Genomic DNA, 21248 nt, shown 5'->3' with positions numbered 1-21248 from the left:
GTGATGAGTCCAGGTTCTGTCTGCAAAAGTCGGATGGCAGGTTCAAAGTATGGAGACGACGTGGAGAACGCTATGCTGATTGTTGCACCGATGCAGTAACAGCTTTTGGTGGGGGCAGTGTCATGGTGTGGGGCGGCATCTCCCTCACTGGCAAAACAAGGCTTGTCATCATTGAAGGCCATCTCAATGCAGTGAGATATCGGGATGAGATTCTAACGACATGTTTTGGCTTCACATTTAGGAAGCTGTCGAGAGTAGAGCAATAATGCAAAGTAATAATGTATATTACCAGTTTTGCCCGTCAGACAAGCGCGTCGGCCTGGGGGGAGGGAGGAGGGATCCAACTCGCTGGGCCAGAGACGGTCGCTCTGTTCTGTGTTGCAGAACCCCTCGCCCGGACCACCGTTGCTTCCCAGGACCGTGGACTTAATGACTTTTATTGTGAAGCAGCGACGGGAAATGCACTGTTTTTGCAGAGAGAGACAGACACCGAGACAGACTAGGGACGTCACGAGAACCGATGCCAAAATTCGGAATATGTGACGTACTCCTTTTTCTACAGTAAAGTCGGGGCTCGAGACTAATGGCATCCCGGGGGAATAGAAAATGTCTTTGGGATGATGTAAACTCACCATCAGCCCATTTTTCCCAGACAACTACATTGTGAACAACAAAGCCGTGTTGAAAATCGGCAGGACGAGAGCTAGCTAACATTAGCTGTTAGCCATTAGCTCCGTGCAGGACTGTGCTGCTTACCGGCTGCTAACCGCTAATGTTAACTAGCTCCCGCCTGCTGATTTCAACACGTCGGGTGCCATTGATTTATATTAAGATGCGTATACGACGCTCTAATATTCGGTAAAAATTTGTATTGGGCGAATCTAACGTTATGATGCGTTCAAATGTAACCTTGTAGAATGTCGTTTTTGGTGAACAACTTGAATACATCCAGTTGTTTGAAGGAGATGCTTACACAGCAATATAAAATAGATAATAGAGAGGGATTATGACCTGTTTAACTTCCTAACAAAAACCAGCATGGAAATGGTAATAATGGAGTGTATGATGAAGAATTTATTGTTTTACCGTGGCATCGAGTTGGTATCAAGAACCGTGGAATTTAACTGGTATCGGTATCGACTACTAGATTTCTGGTATGGTGACATCACTAAGACACAGAGAGAGAGACTCTCTTGAGTTTCTCTGCAGTCCAGACGTGGACTTTGATCAAAACAACTCTCTTAGGACACAAGCCCGACTGACCTGGTCTGACCTCCGTCTCTCTCACTCACACACACTGGGGTTATAAAAACACCTGCATTAGCTAACAGCTTGTTGTGTCGTTGCAACACGGGCAGGTGTTCGGAGCCGTGACCGCCCCTCTCTCTCTCTCTCTCTGTGTGTGTCTCTGTCCTTAAACCCCATTCACCCAGCTGGGACAACAGATGAAAGGCATTATGGGAGTGAACAGCGAGCGTAACGTGTTGACCTGACACGGGCCGGCGTGACAGCTGGGAGGGGGGGGCAACGGCCTTTTAAGTGCGGATCGAGGAACGAAAGCGGACTCGAAAACGATCGGTTTTCGTCCCCCCAGATCTGTTGAACAGCTTAATAATTTCACAGATTCTGGATTTAAGTTTCACAGAGCAATCGGCAGCTAAGGGGCTTATTTTGATATTTTTACTTTTACACCCTTTAAAAGGTCCAATATTATAAAAAAAAGTGAGATTTTCATGTTTTTTTATCATAAAGCAGGCTTAAGTTGTATATAAATACTGTGAAAGTATCGAACTGCTCAATCCACAGGGAAATACACACAGCCCGTATTCGGAAACTCTGCATTTGAAACAAGCTGTCAGGATTTCTGATTTCTTTGCGATGTCACAAATGTACAACATATAGACCCTTTAAACAGATTTAAATGTAAACATTCTAAATGTGTTCCAGTTTATTCCTGGTTGCAGTGTACGTTAATGTCATCAGCTGACAGGAAGTACACATGGATCCAAGCTGTTGCCTAACAACGCAATTCTGTTGCAATTTCTTCGCAATTCCGTCGAAATGCACTAAAACAGAGCTTTTCAGACAGAGGGATCAGGCATAAATACCTGATCAGGATTATTCCAGATAAGACTGGAAAAATATGATCCATTGTTTTATATACATCAGTGGATTAATTTCCCTTTTTCCAGACCTCTGAATCGCTGCCCACATCTAAAAATATTGTTATTAAAATAGGTCTGCTGTTGTATAAATTGATGACTGTTTTCCTGGTTGCAAAAAAAACCATTAAAACCAATCAGAGCTCAAGTAGGCGGGCTTAAGAATGGAGACGTCATCTTGCTGTGCCAGAGCGAGTCAAATATAGAGGTGGGGGTAAAAAAAATATATTTATTGTGATTTTTTTTTTTTACACTTTTTTAATCGATTTTTAACACCTGAATTGATATATTTGCTTCATTTGAGTCTAGCCAGAAATAGAAGGAAGTTGTTTCTTTTATTGTTGTAGTCTGAGTAACGTGACGTCATATCCGTTTCAAGAAAATACCTCTAAATTAAGAGGGAAATGTCTTTATTCTTAGATTTTTGGGTTGCCAGTAATTATTTTTTTATGAATAATTCCTGACAATCACTGATATATTTGAACTGAGGACGTCTCTGACTACATACATACATACATACTGAAATTCAAACATTTTTACTGGATAAATATAGAGATTTTCCAAAGTAAAAGTCCCTAGAAGTGTATGATTCAACTTTTTTCCCATGGTCTAGTGTTAAAAACAAAAATCACAATAAATCGTAATATTGAATCACAATACTTAAAAATTGCAATAAATATTGAATCAGCACCTGAGTATTGTGACAGTACTGACTCATAATAAACTTTTATTGTCCAGTAGTGCTCAGGTGATGAGACGACGTAATCGATAATAAAAACACGTTGATTTGCGTAACATAAAGATATAAATATATCGCAATAGAAACAATAGAAAGATATATGCAAATCATTTTATATTGTTTTGACGATATATATATTGTCATATTGCCCAGCATATTGGAAATGACTTATCACAGTTTATTATATGCCATGCACAAACACTATTATCGGGTCTATTGTCTTGTTAAATTTGTTTTTACGAGAAGATGATTGAATAAACACACACACACACACACACACACACACACACACACACACACACACACACACACACACTTTGTGTAATAAAGTTATGCAACGTCACATTCCAGTGAGTCGAGGGGTTCTCTAGTAAAATCCTGCTTTATCATTCCCGTATGTCTGACAGAGACAAAAAGCATAAAAAAAGCAAGAAAGCAAGAGGAACATGAAAGAAGAAAAGACATGAAGAAGAAACGGGAGTTCCTGCAGAGAAGCTGGAGCCCTCAGTGATTGAGTAATGCTCAGGACCACCTATGAAATCTACACTAAGAGTAACTAAAAACCTGAGACCACATAGCTGACAGTGTTTAGGTCCATTTATTACCGATGAGACACAACATGTCCCTCTGAGTAGGCGCTGCAGGACGTTCCACTCTTTGGTCTCACGGAGCTCAATTATTAACCGTGACTTTGTTTAATTTGCAAGACTCGAAAAACTTCCCTTCTCTACTTCAATGATAGTTTCTTTCTTTGAAACCAAGATGGCGACGGCCAAAAACACATGCGGTGTGTTCCAATCCGCATACTTCTGTACTTACACTCACTATTTTGAGTGCATAAGTGCGTTCCAATTGGGAAGTACAGCAAAATGCAGTGCACTCAAAGTACCCGGATGTTGTACTCAAAACGGTCAGATCGTTGAGTGTGGAAAGCTGGACACTTTCCACACTCAACTGTCGCCATCTTGGCTACGTAGCGGAAGGGGCGGGGCCACGACCACTATTCAAACATACGTAGATAACAGAATAAAACAATACAATACGTAAACAAAAAAAAAAATTCTGTTTCTTATTTATGACAATTTCAATACTTGTATCAACTATTACGGTTTCTTGACTTCCATAACCTTTGAGCTGAGGTTGTACAGATTTTAGGGATATGAAGCATAAGAAATGACATCACACTAAGCAAAAATACCAATGTAGGCACCGGCAGACCATTTCTAACCACAAAACAGCAGCAGATTAATTTTCTATCAAAGTTATCGACTTCTTTGAAAAGCAGAAAACTGAAATCCAAACCTCTGGGAAACACCTCCTTAAATTCAGTAATACTCCAGGAATTCATTGACCAATGGGAACCCTGCTGGCGCCAACCCGTTCAGGGTTAGGGGATCAATTCCCTGTTTAGCTCAATGGACACCAACACTGCAGGGGTTTATAGATTCCCATGCTCCTCAGTGCGGGCCACCCATGCTAAGAGCCCATCTAGCATGTCAGTGCTTTGAATTAAGGTGCTCATCAAACAGTGGGAGTTATTTTAACATGATGTATTTGCTAAATAGACACTAAAACAGGCACAACCTCTGTGGGGCTTTTAGAGAGCCGTAAACGTCCCTGTGACGTTCAGAATAGCTGCTAAAATCTAAATTGCTTTGTGTGCATGCATGATGGTTAATAATTCTAACATCTGTGGGCATGTATATCTGGCTATTTAAGAGAGACCTCTGCATGCAACACACTGAGCAAAAAGGGGGGTCCTGTTACGAGCATGCCTCGGACCGGCCCATAAATTCATGTCAGTCTGGAAATAGACCTGTAAATATAGAAGGGCCTGGCTGTGGAGGTGGGAACGAGAGAGGAAAGGGCAGCCTCGTACCATCTCCTCTCACATCTTACTGCTCAGCCCTCGCTCTCGGAGAGATAACCCTGCCTCACACTCTGACTAACCCTTTACCACCTCTTATCCACTTGGGGAGGGGGGGGGGAAGCGGGAGAAAAGGGCAGGTTCCCACCGCTGTCACTTACATCTAAAAAACTTCCTCTCCTGAACCAACTTTAACCTTTCGCCGCCTTGTAGGCACCTGGCGTTCTTTCATGTCATCCTCCTAAAGGGCGGCAACTAGGGATGCTCATTTTGAAAAAAATTCTTAACCGATAATCGACCCTCATTAACCAATTATTAACCGTTAACCAACAAGATTTGTGGTCGTACCAGCTGCAGGAGCACAACAGATATTGGTTGAGGGGAGTCTCCAGTTCACCGTCCGGGAGCGTTAACTTAGCAGCTACGATGCTGCGTGTAGTGTCGCGGACATGCAGCCACTTTCCCAGTAAAAGTCTCCACCGCACATTTAGTTTAGTTTAGCAGGTTGTCAGCTGTGTGTCTGCCCGGCGTAACTTTAGTGAGTGTCCAACAAACAGAGTGTGTATTTCTGCTATGTTAGCAGCTCTAGCATTGCCGGAGGCTTCGTGCTCGCCGCCGCACACGTAGTCTGTGTAACTTTAGTGAGTTTCCAACAGACCGTGTGTGTTTGTTGGTGGTGAGTGTGAGGTTGTTGGTGGTCTTCTAGCTGTGATCGTAGGTGTAGCAGTGTGTGGACAGTTTATTTGTCGGTGAATAAATGCTACGAAACTACAACTCCTCCACTCCACTCAAGCGAGCCAGAGACCGGAGCCGACTTCCTATATCCGGCAACTCCGGCTCCGCCTCTTAAGGTGGGTTGTTAAGGTGGACCAGCTTTTTCATTAAAGTGACGAGCCGCTCCTCTGAGCCACTCGGCTTTTGAATTAATTATTAACATTTCTTTTAACCGTTTTAACCGATAGCGTTAAACAGTTCAAATGCTTAATGTCGGTTAACATTTAATTATTAACATCCCTAGCGGCAACTAACCATTATTTTCACTGTCGATTAATCTGTTGATTGTTTTCGCGATTAATTGATTAGTTGTTTGTAGAGACGCAACGATTAATCAATTAGTTGTCAACTATTAAATGAATCAACAACTATTTTGATAATTTATCGTATTTGTAATTTTTTAAACACTGATCGATATTTTTCACCATTTTCTGACATTTTATAGACAAAAACAACTAATAGATTAATCCAGAAAATAATCGACAAGGAAAATAATGGTTAGTTGCAGCCCGACATTTAACACTTGAGTTTGGCTTCTTTTGTTAAATGAAAAACATATATATATTTTTGCAGAAAAATATGTTTGAATTTCTCAAATTCATTCTGGTTTTGGCCCCAGGTATCATGTTGGCTCCAGTTGTGACCAAATCAACGGTATGAGTGCTGTTACGAGGCTTTTAATTAACAGATTAACTGAATTAATGGATGTATGTGTGTGTGTCTGAGGTTTATAATTTAACCTGTAAAGTGTGCAGAGCCCTTAAACTGATGGTACACTATGAACACAATGAAATTAAAGTTAAAGTTGGATCATAAAAATGTAAAATTTCAAGTTGTATATACTATTTCCAGTCAGCAGAGAAAGATTTTATACAAACTATTAGAGCTGGACCAATTATTCGATTAGGTGTCAACTATTAAATTAATCTCCAACTATTTAGATAATCGATTAATCGGTTTGAGTAATTTGTTAAGAAAAAATAGTCTAAATTTCTCTGATTGCAGTTTCTTAAATGTGAAAATGTTCTGGTTTCTTTCCTCCTCTATGACAGTAAACTGAATATCTTTGAGTTGTGTACAAAAAATAAGACATTTGAGGACGTCATCTTGGGCTTTGGGAAACACTGATCCACATTGATTAATCTGATTAATCGATTAGTTGTTTGGTCTATAAAATGTCAGAAAATTGTGAAAAATATCGACAATGTAGAAAATGTATCTGCAACTATTTTGATAACTGATAAACTTTAATTTTTCAAGCAAAAATACAAATTATTCTCTCGCTTTAGCTTCTCAAACATAAGTATGTGCATTAACGCAAATTCGCTTAAACATCACTAATTTCTTTAACGCATTAATGCAACTTGCGATTTTTTAAAAGCATAAAGATTCTGGTATCATATGAAACTAAAAAAACTGATGAATCCATCGGTACCAACCATGTCATTCTAGCTTGTCATGAAGGAGGTTAAATAATGCTCCAAACTTGTGCTAAATGTTGGCAAGGAAAAACTGTCATGTCCATTTTCAAAGGGCATGACAGAGCATTTTGAACAGATAAAAAATGTGTGGTTAATTTGTGATTAAATATTTCAATCGATTGATGGCCCTAGTATAAATAGCACGACATTTCCACGTGCCATGATAACGCATTTTAGGCTTTTCGCGTGTCATTTAAACGCCTCGTACTCGTACTACGATCGTGAAACGGGTATCGGGTCTGATACTGTGCTCATGTACTCGTACTCACAAAACGGCTCCAATACAACGGCACCGATACCACTTTACGGCAGCGTGACGTTAACCTCTCGTCACCATCTTTCGGGTCCTCACGCTCCACCTCCCCGGCGGTGCGGGCGAGACCGGCCGGTGGTGGGCCTGACCCCGCTGGGTCGGGATCCCACCTCAGCCGGCGCGCACTGGCCCTCACTTTCATTGCGCCACAAGGTTTTGCTTGCACCCTCTGACTCGCGCGTGCATTAGACTCCTTGGTCCGTGTTTCAAGACGGGTCGGGTGGGTTGCCGACATCGCCGCAGACCCCTGGCGCCTTTTACGTGGGCCGTGGCACAACGCGGTTGGGGCGCACTGAGGACAGTACGCCCCGGTCGACAGTCGCACCGGGAGCAGGGAGCCCCGTCGCGGTGCAGCGAGGCAAGGGCGGGGAGCGCTGTAAAGCTGCGGCACGGGACTCCCTAGCCTGCAGTGTGTCGCTCACACCCTCCAGCTGGCTGTTAACGAGGGTCTTTTGGCACAGAGAAGTACTCGTATCGGCGAGTACCCAAATGTAAGTACTCGTACTCGGTCTGAAAAAAAGTGGTATCGGTGCATCCCTACTTGGTTGCAACCCTACCCACCTTTTAAAGAACAATACCATCTCATCTGCTGTTGCCAAGGTCATATATGAACTGCCAACCTCGATGTAAACCTCCATGTGTTCACCCCTTTAACCCCCACGCAGCTGAATTCATGTTTTATCTAATATTCACAACAACATTTCATAGGATCAAACTAAATTTCCTTGACAGCTGGACAGAAAGCTAGTCCCTCCCCCCCTCTGGGTCAAGGATCCAGGTGTGCCTGTATCAGTTCAACACCGCAGCTGAGAGGAAGTGCATTCCTGGGTGATGTGTGCCTTGACACGCTGCCGCCACAATTACGGCACCACATCAAAGGCTGCCTGCCATGACTCAGCGCGTATAAACACACACACACACACACACACACACACACACACACACACACACACACTTAATGAACCTGCTGGCAGCAGCTGAAAACAAAAGTACACACAGACAGACGGACAAACACACACAATAGGATGTGCTTGAGCGCTTTGAGTGTCAGTTGATCTCCACACATTCAGCACTGATTTACCACACACACGCACAAGCACACACACAAGCTCTTTCATCTCCGTTCAGCACCACGATAAACAAATGAGTCAGTCGGCGTTTGCAGAGAATCCTGAGTCATGCACACACACACACACACACACACACACACACACACACACACACAAGCGAGACACTAAAATTCGGGGAGGAAGTGAGGGAGGAGAGAGTATAAGAGAGGACGAGTGGGTGAAATAGAAAAAGGAGGTGATCAAAGAGGAAGCGAAAGACTGAGGACGGAGTCAAAATATCCTCTTTTTCGCCCTCTTGATGCGTGCACGCCGTCTCTACCACACCGGCTGTAGACCTAACCTCAGCACTAACGCCGGGGCCACACAGCGCGCATCATGCTCGCGTGACGGCAGCGTCACGTCGTGGCCGCGTCATGCCCACCTAGGGTGTTCACACTAGACGCGAGTTACCCACGTCTCGGGAGCGTCCCGGAGCTACCTGTCAGCTGTGTTTTTGCTGTTGCTGACAGCCCTTTCTTTCTACATAGAGTTTGCCTTTTAATGGCCATTTAACTTCATAATAAATGTGATTTATATTTATTTAAGACAAAAAAGGGTAAGAACTGTGTGGTAATTTGTAAATATTATTAAAAACAAGCAAATAAATTCATACATAAATATTAATATATAGCCCATATAAATCCCTCTTTTCTGTCAGTGAAGAGGGATTTATATATATATAAATCCCTCTTCACTGACAATGAGGAGGGATTTCTATGGGCTATATATATATATATATATATATATAAATCCCTCTTCATTGACAGTGAAGAGGGATTTCTGTGGGCTATATATTAATACAAAAAATAAATAAATACATTAGTAGTAAGAGAGAGCCTACAGCAATCCCTCTTCACTTTGACTGGCACAGTTTTAAACAACATTTCCAGGGGGTTTCGGGTTCCTGTTCTACAGCATTCCAGGTTGCGGCTTTTATCGAAAACGACTTAATTTACATCTGGGGCGGGACAGCAATTTACATTATAAATGCTGATGTTCCGACATCTCAGGCAACTTGGAGCTTTTCACCACCTTGTTGCTGAACTGCGCCTTGATGGAGAAAAACACCTGAAGTATTTCAGAATGATAAATATAAGTAAAGTGTTTTTTTTTATTTATTATAAAACAAAGCAAAATAAACAGTTTCGTTATTTGTTAACCTTTAGAAAACGAAAATTATTATTAAATATCTTTAAAAAAATTAAATAACACCTCTAAAAGAAAGAACAATAAAGTTACGTGGTGTTTGTTGAGAGAGAGAGAGAGAGAGAGAGAGCGAGAGAGAGCGCATCGGAAAAATACTGCCAACTATCACCTGATGTTCTTATAACCTATTAACCCAGTCTATTATATGTATAGCATATGTAGGGTTTCTGCTATGACTACTACAGTGTTTACATAATTAAAAGCCTGTACTATATTAACTTGATGGAAACCTGCAAGCAGACAACTGCTTTATTTAGAGTATTTCAGAATAAAAGCATTGTGTTAATGAATGAATGATTCTGTGCACTAAAAACGCTAGAGGACTTTTATTTTGAAATCTAGATAGGAAGTGTAAAATATTGATGGTCAGTGACATATTCTACAGATGTCTAGACATGGAAACTGTAGTAATCTTGCTCATATACTGTCAATAGATCACCTTCACTGTCTGTTGCTGCTGGGAGACGCAGCCGAGAGGTAAGCGGCAAGCGTGAAAAATAGGCGAGCCTTCTATTCTATAAAATAGACGCACGTCTGACGTGCGTCTGACGCCCGTCTGACGTGCGTCTCATGCGGGCAGTGTGTCCACTCTAACCTGTTAACATGGACGCCGAAATAAAAAACAACACGCGACGTTGCCGTCACGCGAGCATGATGCGCGCTGTGTGGCCCGGGCTTTAGAGTTAGTGGCACACACGCACATCCATGTCTGGACTTTAAAGCCGCAGCATGTCTCGCTGCATGCTACAGTACAACTACAAGTTCAAGGAAATGTAGTATTATTCAATATATGTATATTCCAATGCAAATTACATTAGATAACGGTGACATTTAAAACAAAAAAGAGGTACTGAAAATGGGAGAAAAATACATTTCACCTGATTTTGCTGACAATTTCCGGGTTTTTTCAAATGGAAACGCCCACTTAGCCGTTAGCAAAAAGCAGTAACGTAGGTTACCACAGTAAGCTTATCAATAAGGTAATGAATAATCTGATCGCTAGCACTAGCTAAGTCAGCTGTGCTAAGTTTGGAAATAACTAAAAGGGTTAGTTCTGAAGTGGGGTTATGTCTAGGCTATACTCCCGTGTTCTGTGAGGTAAAATTACTGTTTTTGTGAATGGAGTCTGGTGGCTTTGAAGAAAGCCATATAACAGCTTCAGTATCCTGTCGGAAAGAGCTGTCTGACGGCGAGGTAAAGCAGCTGTAGACAGAAGCAGCAGAAAAACATATTTTAGTCTCCTAAAAAGGAATCCGTTTAAGTGTACGCTATATTTTAAATGCTTAACTTCGCCATCACACAGACCTTTCTGACAAGGAACTAAAGCCACCAGACTAGACTCCATTCACAAAAGCAGTAATTTTACCTCACAGAACACGGGAGTTGCTGGTCTACCGCTGCATCGATCGGTTAGTTAGTATGTGTTGTTGTGTGACTTTCGGATCCGAACTAACGTGTCCTGCGAGGTAAAATGACTGTTTTTGTGAACAGAGTCTGGTGGCTTCCCCGTCTGAAAGGGCTGTCTGATGGCGAGGTGAAGCGGCTGTGAACTATAATCTTATTTTTTTTATACAAACTATTAGAGCTGCAACGATTAATCGATTAGTTGTCAACTATTACACTAATCACCAACTACTTTGATAATCAATTAATCGGTTTCAGTAACTTTTTAAGAAAAAAGTCAAAATTCTGATTCCAACTTCTTAAATGTGAATATTTTCTAGTTTCTTTCCTCCTCTATGACAGTAAACTGAATATCTTTGAGTTGAGGACGAAACAAGACATTTGAGGACGTCATCTCAGGCTTTGAGGAAACACTGATTTAAACCATTTTCTGACATTTTGTAGACCAAACCACTAATCGATTAATCAAGAAAATATTCGAAAGGTTAATCAACAATGAAAATAAGTTAACTACACGTTAAAGCCTAAATGATTATCTGAGAAAATTATCTGCAGATTAATCAATGATTAAAATAATAGCTGTAACAAACTATGGCCTCAAAATTGACCCCAGAGTTTAATTAACACCTCAAAACATGAACACAATGGAGCTTCAGTGACAGATGCCATAATGCTACCTGCTCCTGCTGGCACTGCACACATCCCTGTTTTGTGTAAATAAATATATTTTTTCCAAAGATGTAGAAAAGTGTCTTAAGTGACAGCCTTACAGCAGACAAAGGGGCTGCGAACACCCACACATGAAGTACACTGTGCACACATGCTGACACAAAGAAAACAGCGGCACGTGCACAGGCAGGCACAGAGAGCTACAAACACAGGAAGTCTTTTTGGGTGATTCAGTCCACACTTGACCTCAGATAAACCTCAGTTCATTCAGCAAGCTAATTGTCTACCAGTCTGCTTGCACGCACACACACACACACACACACACACACACACACACACACACACACACACACACACACACAGACCTCAAGATGAACCGCGTATTGGTGCCACTTCCTGCACCAGCACACTGTTATAGCCCAGACTTCAGCTCCCTGGACAGATGCCTTCAAAGACAACATCTGGCTGCTCAAAAAGCGCCTGAACGCAGCCTTGTCAAGATCACAGAGACTTCATCCAAAATAGATTCACTAGAGGAGCTGCAAATTGATATAATGCGACTAATAATAGCACGCAGCACTTAGGGATATTTTTTCCTCACTGAAATCCAAAATAACCGTAACACTTGCTCTCTTTTACGCACACACACGGCAAGACACTAGATTTTTCCATACACTTGCTGGCTTTTGTGTAAACTCGAGAAAACCAACGAGAGTTTTCCTGCTAAATATGAAAGTAGAAAAGAAACTTTAAACAATGTCTGTCAGAGGAGACAAAATGTAGCATTATTTGTTTCCCAGTAACCCACACTTGCATCAAAGAGTATAGAAGTATATATGAAAGAGACAACTCCAGTTGCTGCTGCTGCCATTTTGGACTGAAATCGCTTATTATATGTAAAGTGTTTTATTGTTCAACACAGGTCATTTCGGTAGAATATGACAATATAATTGAAATATTTTTGTTTTACTTCTGTGTGGCACTTTTCAGGTGAATGTTTTACCTGCTTCTGGTAGTTACTTTCTGTCCAAAATGGAGGAAGCGTAGCTTTGCTGCTGGGCGCTGACGTTGCAACGGAAGGAACAACTGACTTTCACTTTTTGGCAATATACGTTTTTTGCTTGTATTTACTCACCCTTGGTTGTAGTGGTGACTCCGTCAGATTTGGTGAAGTCTATACTGGCGTAGGCTCCGTTCTCCGGCAGAGGCACCACCCCCGCCCCCGCCGCCACCGAGCTCCCGTTGCTGCTACCAGCTCCCGACGCCATGGCTCCCGTATTACTCCCGTCCTCCCTCAGCTCCAAGGCAATGTAGTTCAGTCCGTTCTGGTAGCCCACAGACATGTTCCTGCACATCCTGCCGCCTCCAGCCCCCGAGGAAGAGGAGGATGCTGAGGTCCCGGAGGCTGGGCCCATTTCCATGGCTCTTACTGGAGCATGAGCCGTCGAATCCCCTAGACCCTCCATTGACACCCACATACTGTCAAAAGAAGCAGAGCTGGCCCACCTGGAAGCCTGACCCTCCGTTAGGTAAGAGCCGTTGGGGGCCGTGGTGTTGGCTGGTGTCGGGTGGGTGGCGGAGGAAGAGGGGGGAAGTCCTCCCCCAGAGGGCGTTGAATTAGAGGAGGATGTGGAGGAGAACGTCTCCGAGCTGTGCCTCCTCCTGCCTTGGGGGTCGGCCCGAACCACCTTGGGCTCCAGCTGTTGTGTCGGCACCCTTCCTGGGCTTGACGGAGGGAGAGGGGGAGAAATGGATGAGGGGGAGGCATGGCCGTAACGTCCCTCTATCACGCAGAGATGCTGCAGCATGGCCGTGGGGCTCGTTTGCGTCCTCTCACCTCTGCTGAGGTTAAACGTCATGTCCGTGTAGTCGTCCCCCATCGACCTCCAGTGGCCTCCGGCGGGGACTCCAGGGGAGGCCAGCGCCCCAGGATTGCTAGCCAGGGGCCGGATATAGCTGGGTGGGTTCCAGGGGGCGACAAGGCTGGGTCTGGGTGACTGATTTTTACCCAGACATCCAGCGCTGTCCTGCTGGTCTGCTGCTACCTCCACACTCATATAATCCTGGTGAGGAGAGTGACGGTGTTCATTGGATCCGAGGGAAGGCGCTTCGTCTTGGGCAGAGAGAGGATAAGCAGGGGGCTGTTGTTGATGGGGGTAGTGATCCCCAAACTCAATGTTAATATACTCCCCAGGACTGGAGGGCCCTTCAGAGGAGCTGACAGTGGCAGGGACTGAGGTGGAGGTGCCTGCTGACGCCGTGGAGGGCTCACTAACCCGCAGTGGACCGTGGAAACTTCTCCTGCCTAAAGGGAGGCGGTTGGGCCTCACGACCCGTCGGTCGGCCATCGCTGCGGTCGTATGGTGAGCTCCATAAGGCGGGGGTGGGTGAGAGGGGGTGGAGGTGCTACTACCTCCCCCACCCCTCTTCTCTGGCGTTGACGTGGAAGCTGTGGCAACAGATGAATAGACGGGCTTGGCAGGAGAACTCATAGGAACATACTCCCCATACTCTTTCTCATCTCGCTCTCTGGTGGGGGCCTTGTAGGAGCGAGGGAGGGAGAAATAAGGGCTGTAAGACTTTGGGGTGCCCTCAGGTGTACCAGGTGTGTAATACCCACTGCTCCCTTCATTTGAGAGCTTGCGCCCCCCACTGCTGCAGTACGACATGTCCATATATTCCCCATTCTCAGGTCTCTCTGCTATGCTGTCACTCCCGCTGGCGCCTGTCATGCTGGAGCTACTGTGAGGGCTGGGAGAGGCCTGGCCTGGGGAAGGGGAGCTGCCGCTGCCCCCTGGGAGCATCATCATGTAGCCGTGGGAGTCTGTGGAGGATTGGGACTGGAGCTGGGCTGAACGGGGACCTAAAGCTGGACTGTGAAACTGCGGGGAATGGGAGATGGGATGGGAGTGAGAGCTGGGTTGCATAGGCATATAGTCGGGAGGCGTGTCCCGCGGCGACGCAGCCACGCCACACATCATGGGCATGTAGCCGCTGTCTTCCTTGGCAGAGGCAGAGGAGGAGAGGGGCGGGCGCTCGCTACCGGCCTCCGTCCGGGAGAGCGTGGAGGGACGGCTCTGCTGGCTGTGCTCGGAACAGGAGCTGTAGTCAGAGCGGAGTGAGGAAGAGGAAGATGACGGTCCACCGCGAAGCAGCCCGCTGCCAAATGGCAACACAACATCTGACCCCTCATCCAATGAGAAGTTTGTCTGAGTCATTTTCTGGTAAACCGCTACTCCAGAACCGCCTGTTGCACCACCTGCTGGTCTGGAGAAAGAGTGTGTCCTCCTCCTCAATGATGATGATGAAGAAAAGCGCTCATCCTCTGTTGTCGACGTGCTCTCGTCCCGTGGCGTGTCACCGCCACTGTTGTTTCCAGAGCTCCCACTGGTGCCAAAAACCTCCCGGTTCCAGCCCATGGCCATGTAATCATTTAGACAGTTCTCTTCTCTGATTGGTGGGGTGTTGCCCAGGGAGTCTGGCGTGTTACTCCGCACCCGGAAGTACCGGAAATCACCGGGACTGGAGCCATACTCATCTGAGGAGTTGAAGCCGCCGTCAGATGGGGAGCCGCATATCGAGGCGCTTGACGGGCGGGTGAGCGTGTCGGAGACGGAGCCATGGCCGCTGCTGGAGGAGACGCTCACTGGACTGGTGGTGGAGGGGAAGTGGGAGACTGGCAGCGAGGCGGAGCGGGCGTGGTAGGTGGACGACGACCCTGGGATGGCTCTGACATAGCGGCCGCTGCCTGTGCTCGTGCCAGCGTTTCCTGTGGCGACACCACTCCCACTGCTACTGCCACCCCCTTCCTGACGACCATGATGCGCCCGTGCCGAGTTAAGGTGAACCAGACTTCCTGTGGCGGAGCGGAACGGCCGGTTCATCGTCCCCTCGCCCTCACTGGATGTTCGGAAGCGATAACCACTAGCTCCAGAGCTCTTACTTGACGGCGGCGTGCCGACGACCGACTCCGTCCTCGACCGCCGCTGCAGTCCCGTCTGGCTCGGCGGCAGGTTGCCCAAGTGGCGCCGCGTTGTGATAAACGGCATGGGGTTGGAGCCTGACGACTGGCTCTTACTCCTGGGCCGAAACTCTGCAAAGGCTTTCAGGGCTTTCATCGTCTCCAAGATGGTCTCATGCATGTTTTGCGCCACGACAGAATCGTCCACCTGCATCCATATCTCCCCGGGTCCGATAGAGGAGGAGCGACCCACCTCGATGAAAAAGAAGCTTTCTGAATGTCCACAACGTCTGATATTCATCAGCTGGAGGTTAACACAGGGCGTTTCAGAGTTCAACTTTACGAGGTGAATGGTTTTAGTTGAGAGGCATAGCCGGTAAACACCTGTGAGGTTTTTAGTTTGACCCAGTCCTTTAGGTTTCACATTCACCTGCCACACCTCTTTAAACACGGTACCAGGGGTGACTGTACCATATCCATCATCTAGATCATCGGAATCAACGTGCCCTTTTTTGCCCTCACTCATCAGCTCACTGACAGCTACGTACCAGTCCTCTTGCTCCTGCTCGTTTTCAGCCACAATAGCAAAGTACTCGTCCTTAGTGTAAAGGGCAATGAGGTGTTTGTTTTTGGAATCCGCCCTTTTGTTCACCGTGAAGCACTGGTAGAGGTAAATAACCCTTTTCGGCGGAGAAGGGGCGACCGCTCCACCGCTGGCGGCGGCCGCGGCAGCAGAGCGCAGGCAGCTCCTGAATTTCTTCTCGCTGTCGTAGTACTCCAGGCGGCTCGGCCCGAGGTGGCTGGCAGCCCGCAGCACAAAAAACCTCTTGTGTCCGTGTTTTTGCTTTCTTAAATAGCCACATTTGCGAATATCATCCACAGCGTCCGAGGTGTTAGCGACGTTCACAGCCGCGTATACATGGCTGCTAGCGGTGGAGGAAGCGGCGGGCTCTTCAGCGGTGTGTACCTGGCTGAGAGACGAGGACGAGGCTTTCCTTCCTGCGGACTCTGCGATGCTTTCTCCGGATAGATGCTGCGGAGCCAGCTGGTAGTGATGATCCTTTGGCGGGTGGTGGTGGCTGAGGAGGTGATGGTGGAGGTGGAGGTGGTTGGAGGGCGGTAGATGTTGATGGAAGCGAGAGCCGCTGCCGCCGCCGCCGCCGACATTAATTACCGGGGAAGGGGGTTCCCCGGCCGAGCCGTCTCCGTTTGCGGCCGCGGCTTTCGTCCCCGTGTCCCTCTGCTGCGTCTCCAACATCAACATCGCTGCCTTACCTTCCTGGTAATTCGTGAAATTTGCCATCAGAGAATACAATCAAAGGTCACTTTACTAGCAAGCTAATTCGAGTGGACCTAGACCCCATTCTTGTTGTGGGAGACGAGCTCCCGAGTCCGGCTAGGCCAGCTAACTCGCACGGCTCAGATCTGCAGTCCACACGGACCGGCTTTGTTATTCCGTCAAAGAACAAGTCCCTTCGCCGGTTTGCTCCGCAGCGAGGCGGGGATTCCACAGCGGGCTTTCTTCACGGACTGAATCCTACCGTGTGCAACATGACCACGCTCAGCCGCGGCTCTGAAAGCGGGAGGATCCGGCTAGCTCGGTTAGCAACCCGTTCCCTTCTCCTCCGGTACACATCTCTACGGGCCAGAGCACAAACAACACATGACCCTCTGCGTCACACACCAAACGGGAGGAACAAAGACTCAGACACGGGCTCTGATTGGACCATCAGTTTGACTGACATTCCGTGACAGGAGAGCCGGCCAATCACTGTAAGATATTAGTGCCTTGCGTCAATAGCTGTGACCAATCATATCGCACGGAATCTTATAGAAGTTAAAAATAAGGCGGTGACTTTGTATGGCTGGTCTGGAGTCTGTCGTTAGGTTTTACAGCAACTGTGTAGACGTAGAGAGCTGATCCCAGAGCTGCAGACAGGCCAAAGCTGGGAGCAGACACAGGTCTTGGGTCAAGTCTTTTAGATTTTTACTTTTATTTTAGACATAATAATAATAATAATAATGATAATAATAATAATAATAATAATAATAATAATAATAATAATAATAATAATAATAATAATAATAATAATAATGTCAATAACAATATATTAATAATAACAACTGATAATAATAGTAATAAATTGTTAATAACAATGTATTAATAATAATAACAATGATAATTCTTCTTCTTCTTCTTTTTCTTCTTCTTCTTTTTCTTCTTCTTCTTATTATTAATAATAATAAATCTTATTTTTTTTAAATCTTTAGCCTTTTTATATGAGCCATTACCCTGACATCAAATCAGTCTTTATCAGTGGTGTAAAATAGCCAAAAATATTTATTAAATTACTGTACGTAAGTACTGTGTACTAGTATTTCCATTTCATGCCGTTTCCAAATATTGTACTTTATATGCCACTATATTTATCTGACAGCTGTACAGTAGATACAAATTACTCTTCTGATTAATATGAATTAATATTATAATAATATATATAATATTAATCAATTTGAGTATTTTTTTATGTCACAATTCTCTGATTTCAGCTTCTTAAACGTGAATATTTTCTGGTTTCTTTACTCCTCTATGACAATAAACTGAATGTACTTGAGTTGTGGACAAAACTAGGCTTTGGGAAACACCAATGGACAATTTTCACCATTTTCTGACATTTTATAGAACAAACAACTAATCAATGAATCGAGAAAATAAACAACAGATTAGTTGACAATGAAAATAATCAACAGATTAATCGACAATGAAAATAAACGACAGATTAATCATCAATGAAAAAAAACTACAGATTAATCAACAATAAAAATAATCGTGAGTTGCAGCCCTAATTTTACATACAAAACATATAGTTGGCTTATGAGCAGCTAATAAAATATGATGCATTATTGATTAAACTACAGTATATAAAGTAGCTGGATTTAGCTATACTGCAACAACTGCAACAGCTGCTTACACATTAATACATCAGTAATAATAGTAATAACGAGTACTTTTACCTTTGTTACTTCAAGTACATTTTTATAATCCATGATAATAATAATCCAGTCCATGTATATCCATCCAGTATTTATTTCTTTGTACTATTCGTATTGTTAACAACTTCCAGAACACTTGACTTGTATATAGACTTTTTATTTTTATTATTATTATTGTATTCTTTTATTCCGTTATTTCTATTTTGTGTAAGTACATTGACAGAGCTGCATAAAACCGGAGTCAAATTCCATGTATGTACATACCTGGCAAATAAACTTGATTCTGATTCTGATGATAATTAAAACGTTATGAATATCAGAATCAGAATCGCTTTATTTGCCGAATGTACGATGTACACAGGAATTTGACTCAGTGATACAGCGCAGTAAAAAAACAATAAAGTTAAAAAGGTGAATTGAAAAGTTAAAGACAGATAAATACAATAATTATATACACTTAAGAATGATAAAATGCTACATTACGCTACATGTACTGTGTCATATAAATAGAAACACATTTTGATTAAAAGAATATCAAAAATACACATAAAAAGGCTAAAAATGGGAGCATTAAAAACAAAACAGAATGAGAGACAACAGATAAAATATATGTTTATAAATGAATACAGGTAAATACATAACAAATAAAACTATAGGTGAGGTCAAATATAGGCTAGTAAAAACAAGTTTGAAAAGATAAGTTTTAGTTTGAAAGTTATAAGATTACTGTACTTCACTTTTATCTGAAAAATTCTTATACTACTGTTACTAGTAGTAAGATGTGTGCATTTCAATGTAATGTTCTCTCCATAGGCCACGTCTATGTGGCTAGATTGATCTCTAACATTGCAACACTTTCTATGATCTTATCAATGTTGTGCATGTATTCCTTATTCTGCAAAATGACACGGTATATTAAATGCGTAGTTGATGAGTAGTTACAACAGTGTAAGTCCATTAGTATGTGTGCTTTGTTGCCTCTTCATCAGACACTGTATCCTGTAGTATTATAGCTATTTAGCACATTTTTTCATCCCCTTTTCTCCTGTAAATAAAAACGTGTTTAGTGACCTTAGATGTTTTACCCATAACCTGAGGATACTATCAGCTCCCCAAACGTTGGACCTCTCGCCTGCAGGGCTTGAGGTTTACTAAAACACATTGCTGCTCCAGTCATGTGAGAATCCACTGGTGAGTTTGGGTACTGGCCAGCCACAGTGTCAGCAAGGGTCAAGCCAGCTGGGGTGACCTCACACGGCCTGCATCCTCCACGCCTAAAGCTAAAGACCAAACCCCGCTTTGGCGCAGGTGATGAATTCAGATCAAATCCAGGTTTGTTTACACCGTGCCATCTACGGCATTTGCATGTTTTTTTTTACCTCAGGATGCTTATTAAGAGAGCACGCATGCAGCCGGGACTTAAGCCGCAGCTGTGTTTTGCATGGGAACCGATAGAGTAGTCGAGGAAGACTCCTTCCTCTGCCCAGGGGAGGTATCTGAGTTCTTCCACGCCTCGGAGAATGCCACGCTCGGCTTTCCGGGCCTCTACTACGCTTTGCATGCAACAGTCTGCTGGACGCTTTTATCCCAAACACCTTTTGAGTGGGATCATGTGTAGTGCAGCTGGCCCCAGTGGGAATCATACCATTCAAACTGGCAGAGCTGGTGCCATGTTTTACCAATGGAGCTATGCAGGACCACCTGTCTGTGTCTCTGAACCTGTCACTGCACTGTCATTTTCAGTTATTGCAAATGTGTCTCTATCCTGAGCCATTATCCTGTGTATTTTCTCCAGTTATTTTTGTAAGACATGCTCTATATACATTCCTTTTATAAAAGTTGTATAAATTTAATGGTGCAGTGTGTGGGATTTGGCGGCATCTAGTGGTGAGGTTGCAGATTGCAACCAACTGAAACTTCTCCCGTGTGTAAAGCGTGTAGGAGAACTACGGTGGCCGATGCGTAAACGTGAAAACGCGAATGGGAACAGCTCATTTTGAGGTAACGAAAACACAACGATTCTTATTTTCAGGTGGTTATACACTGTGTCTCAATTCATGCACTTCCATACTTACACTTGTTATTTTTAGTCCGTAGCTCTGAGAAGTATGGCAAAATGGCAGTACACTTTAAGTACCTGGATTTTGTACTCAAAACAGTAAAACATTCAGTGTGGAACGCTGGACACTTCTCTCACCCTCAACAGTTGCCATTTTTGCTGCGTAGCGGACGGGGAGGGGCCACCAACCTGTTTCAAACTTGTGAAAATGCGAGCGAGAAAGCCGCAGCGGTTGCGATTGAAACAGCAAACTATACTAATTGAAGTCATACACGTTTTTTTCACAAAGTACCACTATACTATAGTCAGATAGAAGCCATTATTGGGTTAATTTATCCGTCTGAATTGAATTACTGCCGATACGGTGTGATGTTCGTGGTTTACGTGAGTGCACAAGAGCCGTGTGCGATTTGAGACAACCCTACCCTGTCGAAATTCACGCACTACACAAGTAACTACATAGTGTGCACAGTGTACTACATGGAAGCGTACTAACGGAAGTATCCGATT

General features: G+C 44.2%; 1 protein-coding gene across 1 annotated transcript in view; it reads right to left on the bottom strand.

The window, feature by feature from the left end:
* irs4b (insulin receptor substrate 4b) overlaps positions 1–17341 on the bottom strand; it is a 28716-nt gene extending 11375 nt beyond the window's left edge. Inside the window, exon 1 of the mRNA XM_074623119.1 lies at positions 12860–17341. Within this exon, the coding sequence (XP_074479220.1) occupies positions 12860–16988 (4129 nt within the window). The 5' untranslated portion in view covers positions 16989–17341. The remainder of the gene's footprint in view (positions 1–12859) is intronic.
* Between the last annotated feature and the right edge of the window lie 3907 nt (positions 17342–21248).

This window comes from Sebastes fasciatus, chromosome 22, assembly GCF_043250625.1.
Source record: "Sebastes fasciatus isolate fSebFas1 chromosome 22, fSebFas1.pri, whole genome shotgun sequence".
Lineage (NCBI taxonomy): Eukaryota > Metazoa > Chordata > Actinopteri > Perciformes > Sebastidae > Sebastes > Sebastes fasciatus.
This window is presented reverse-complemented; position numbering and strand designations above follow the sequence as displayed.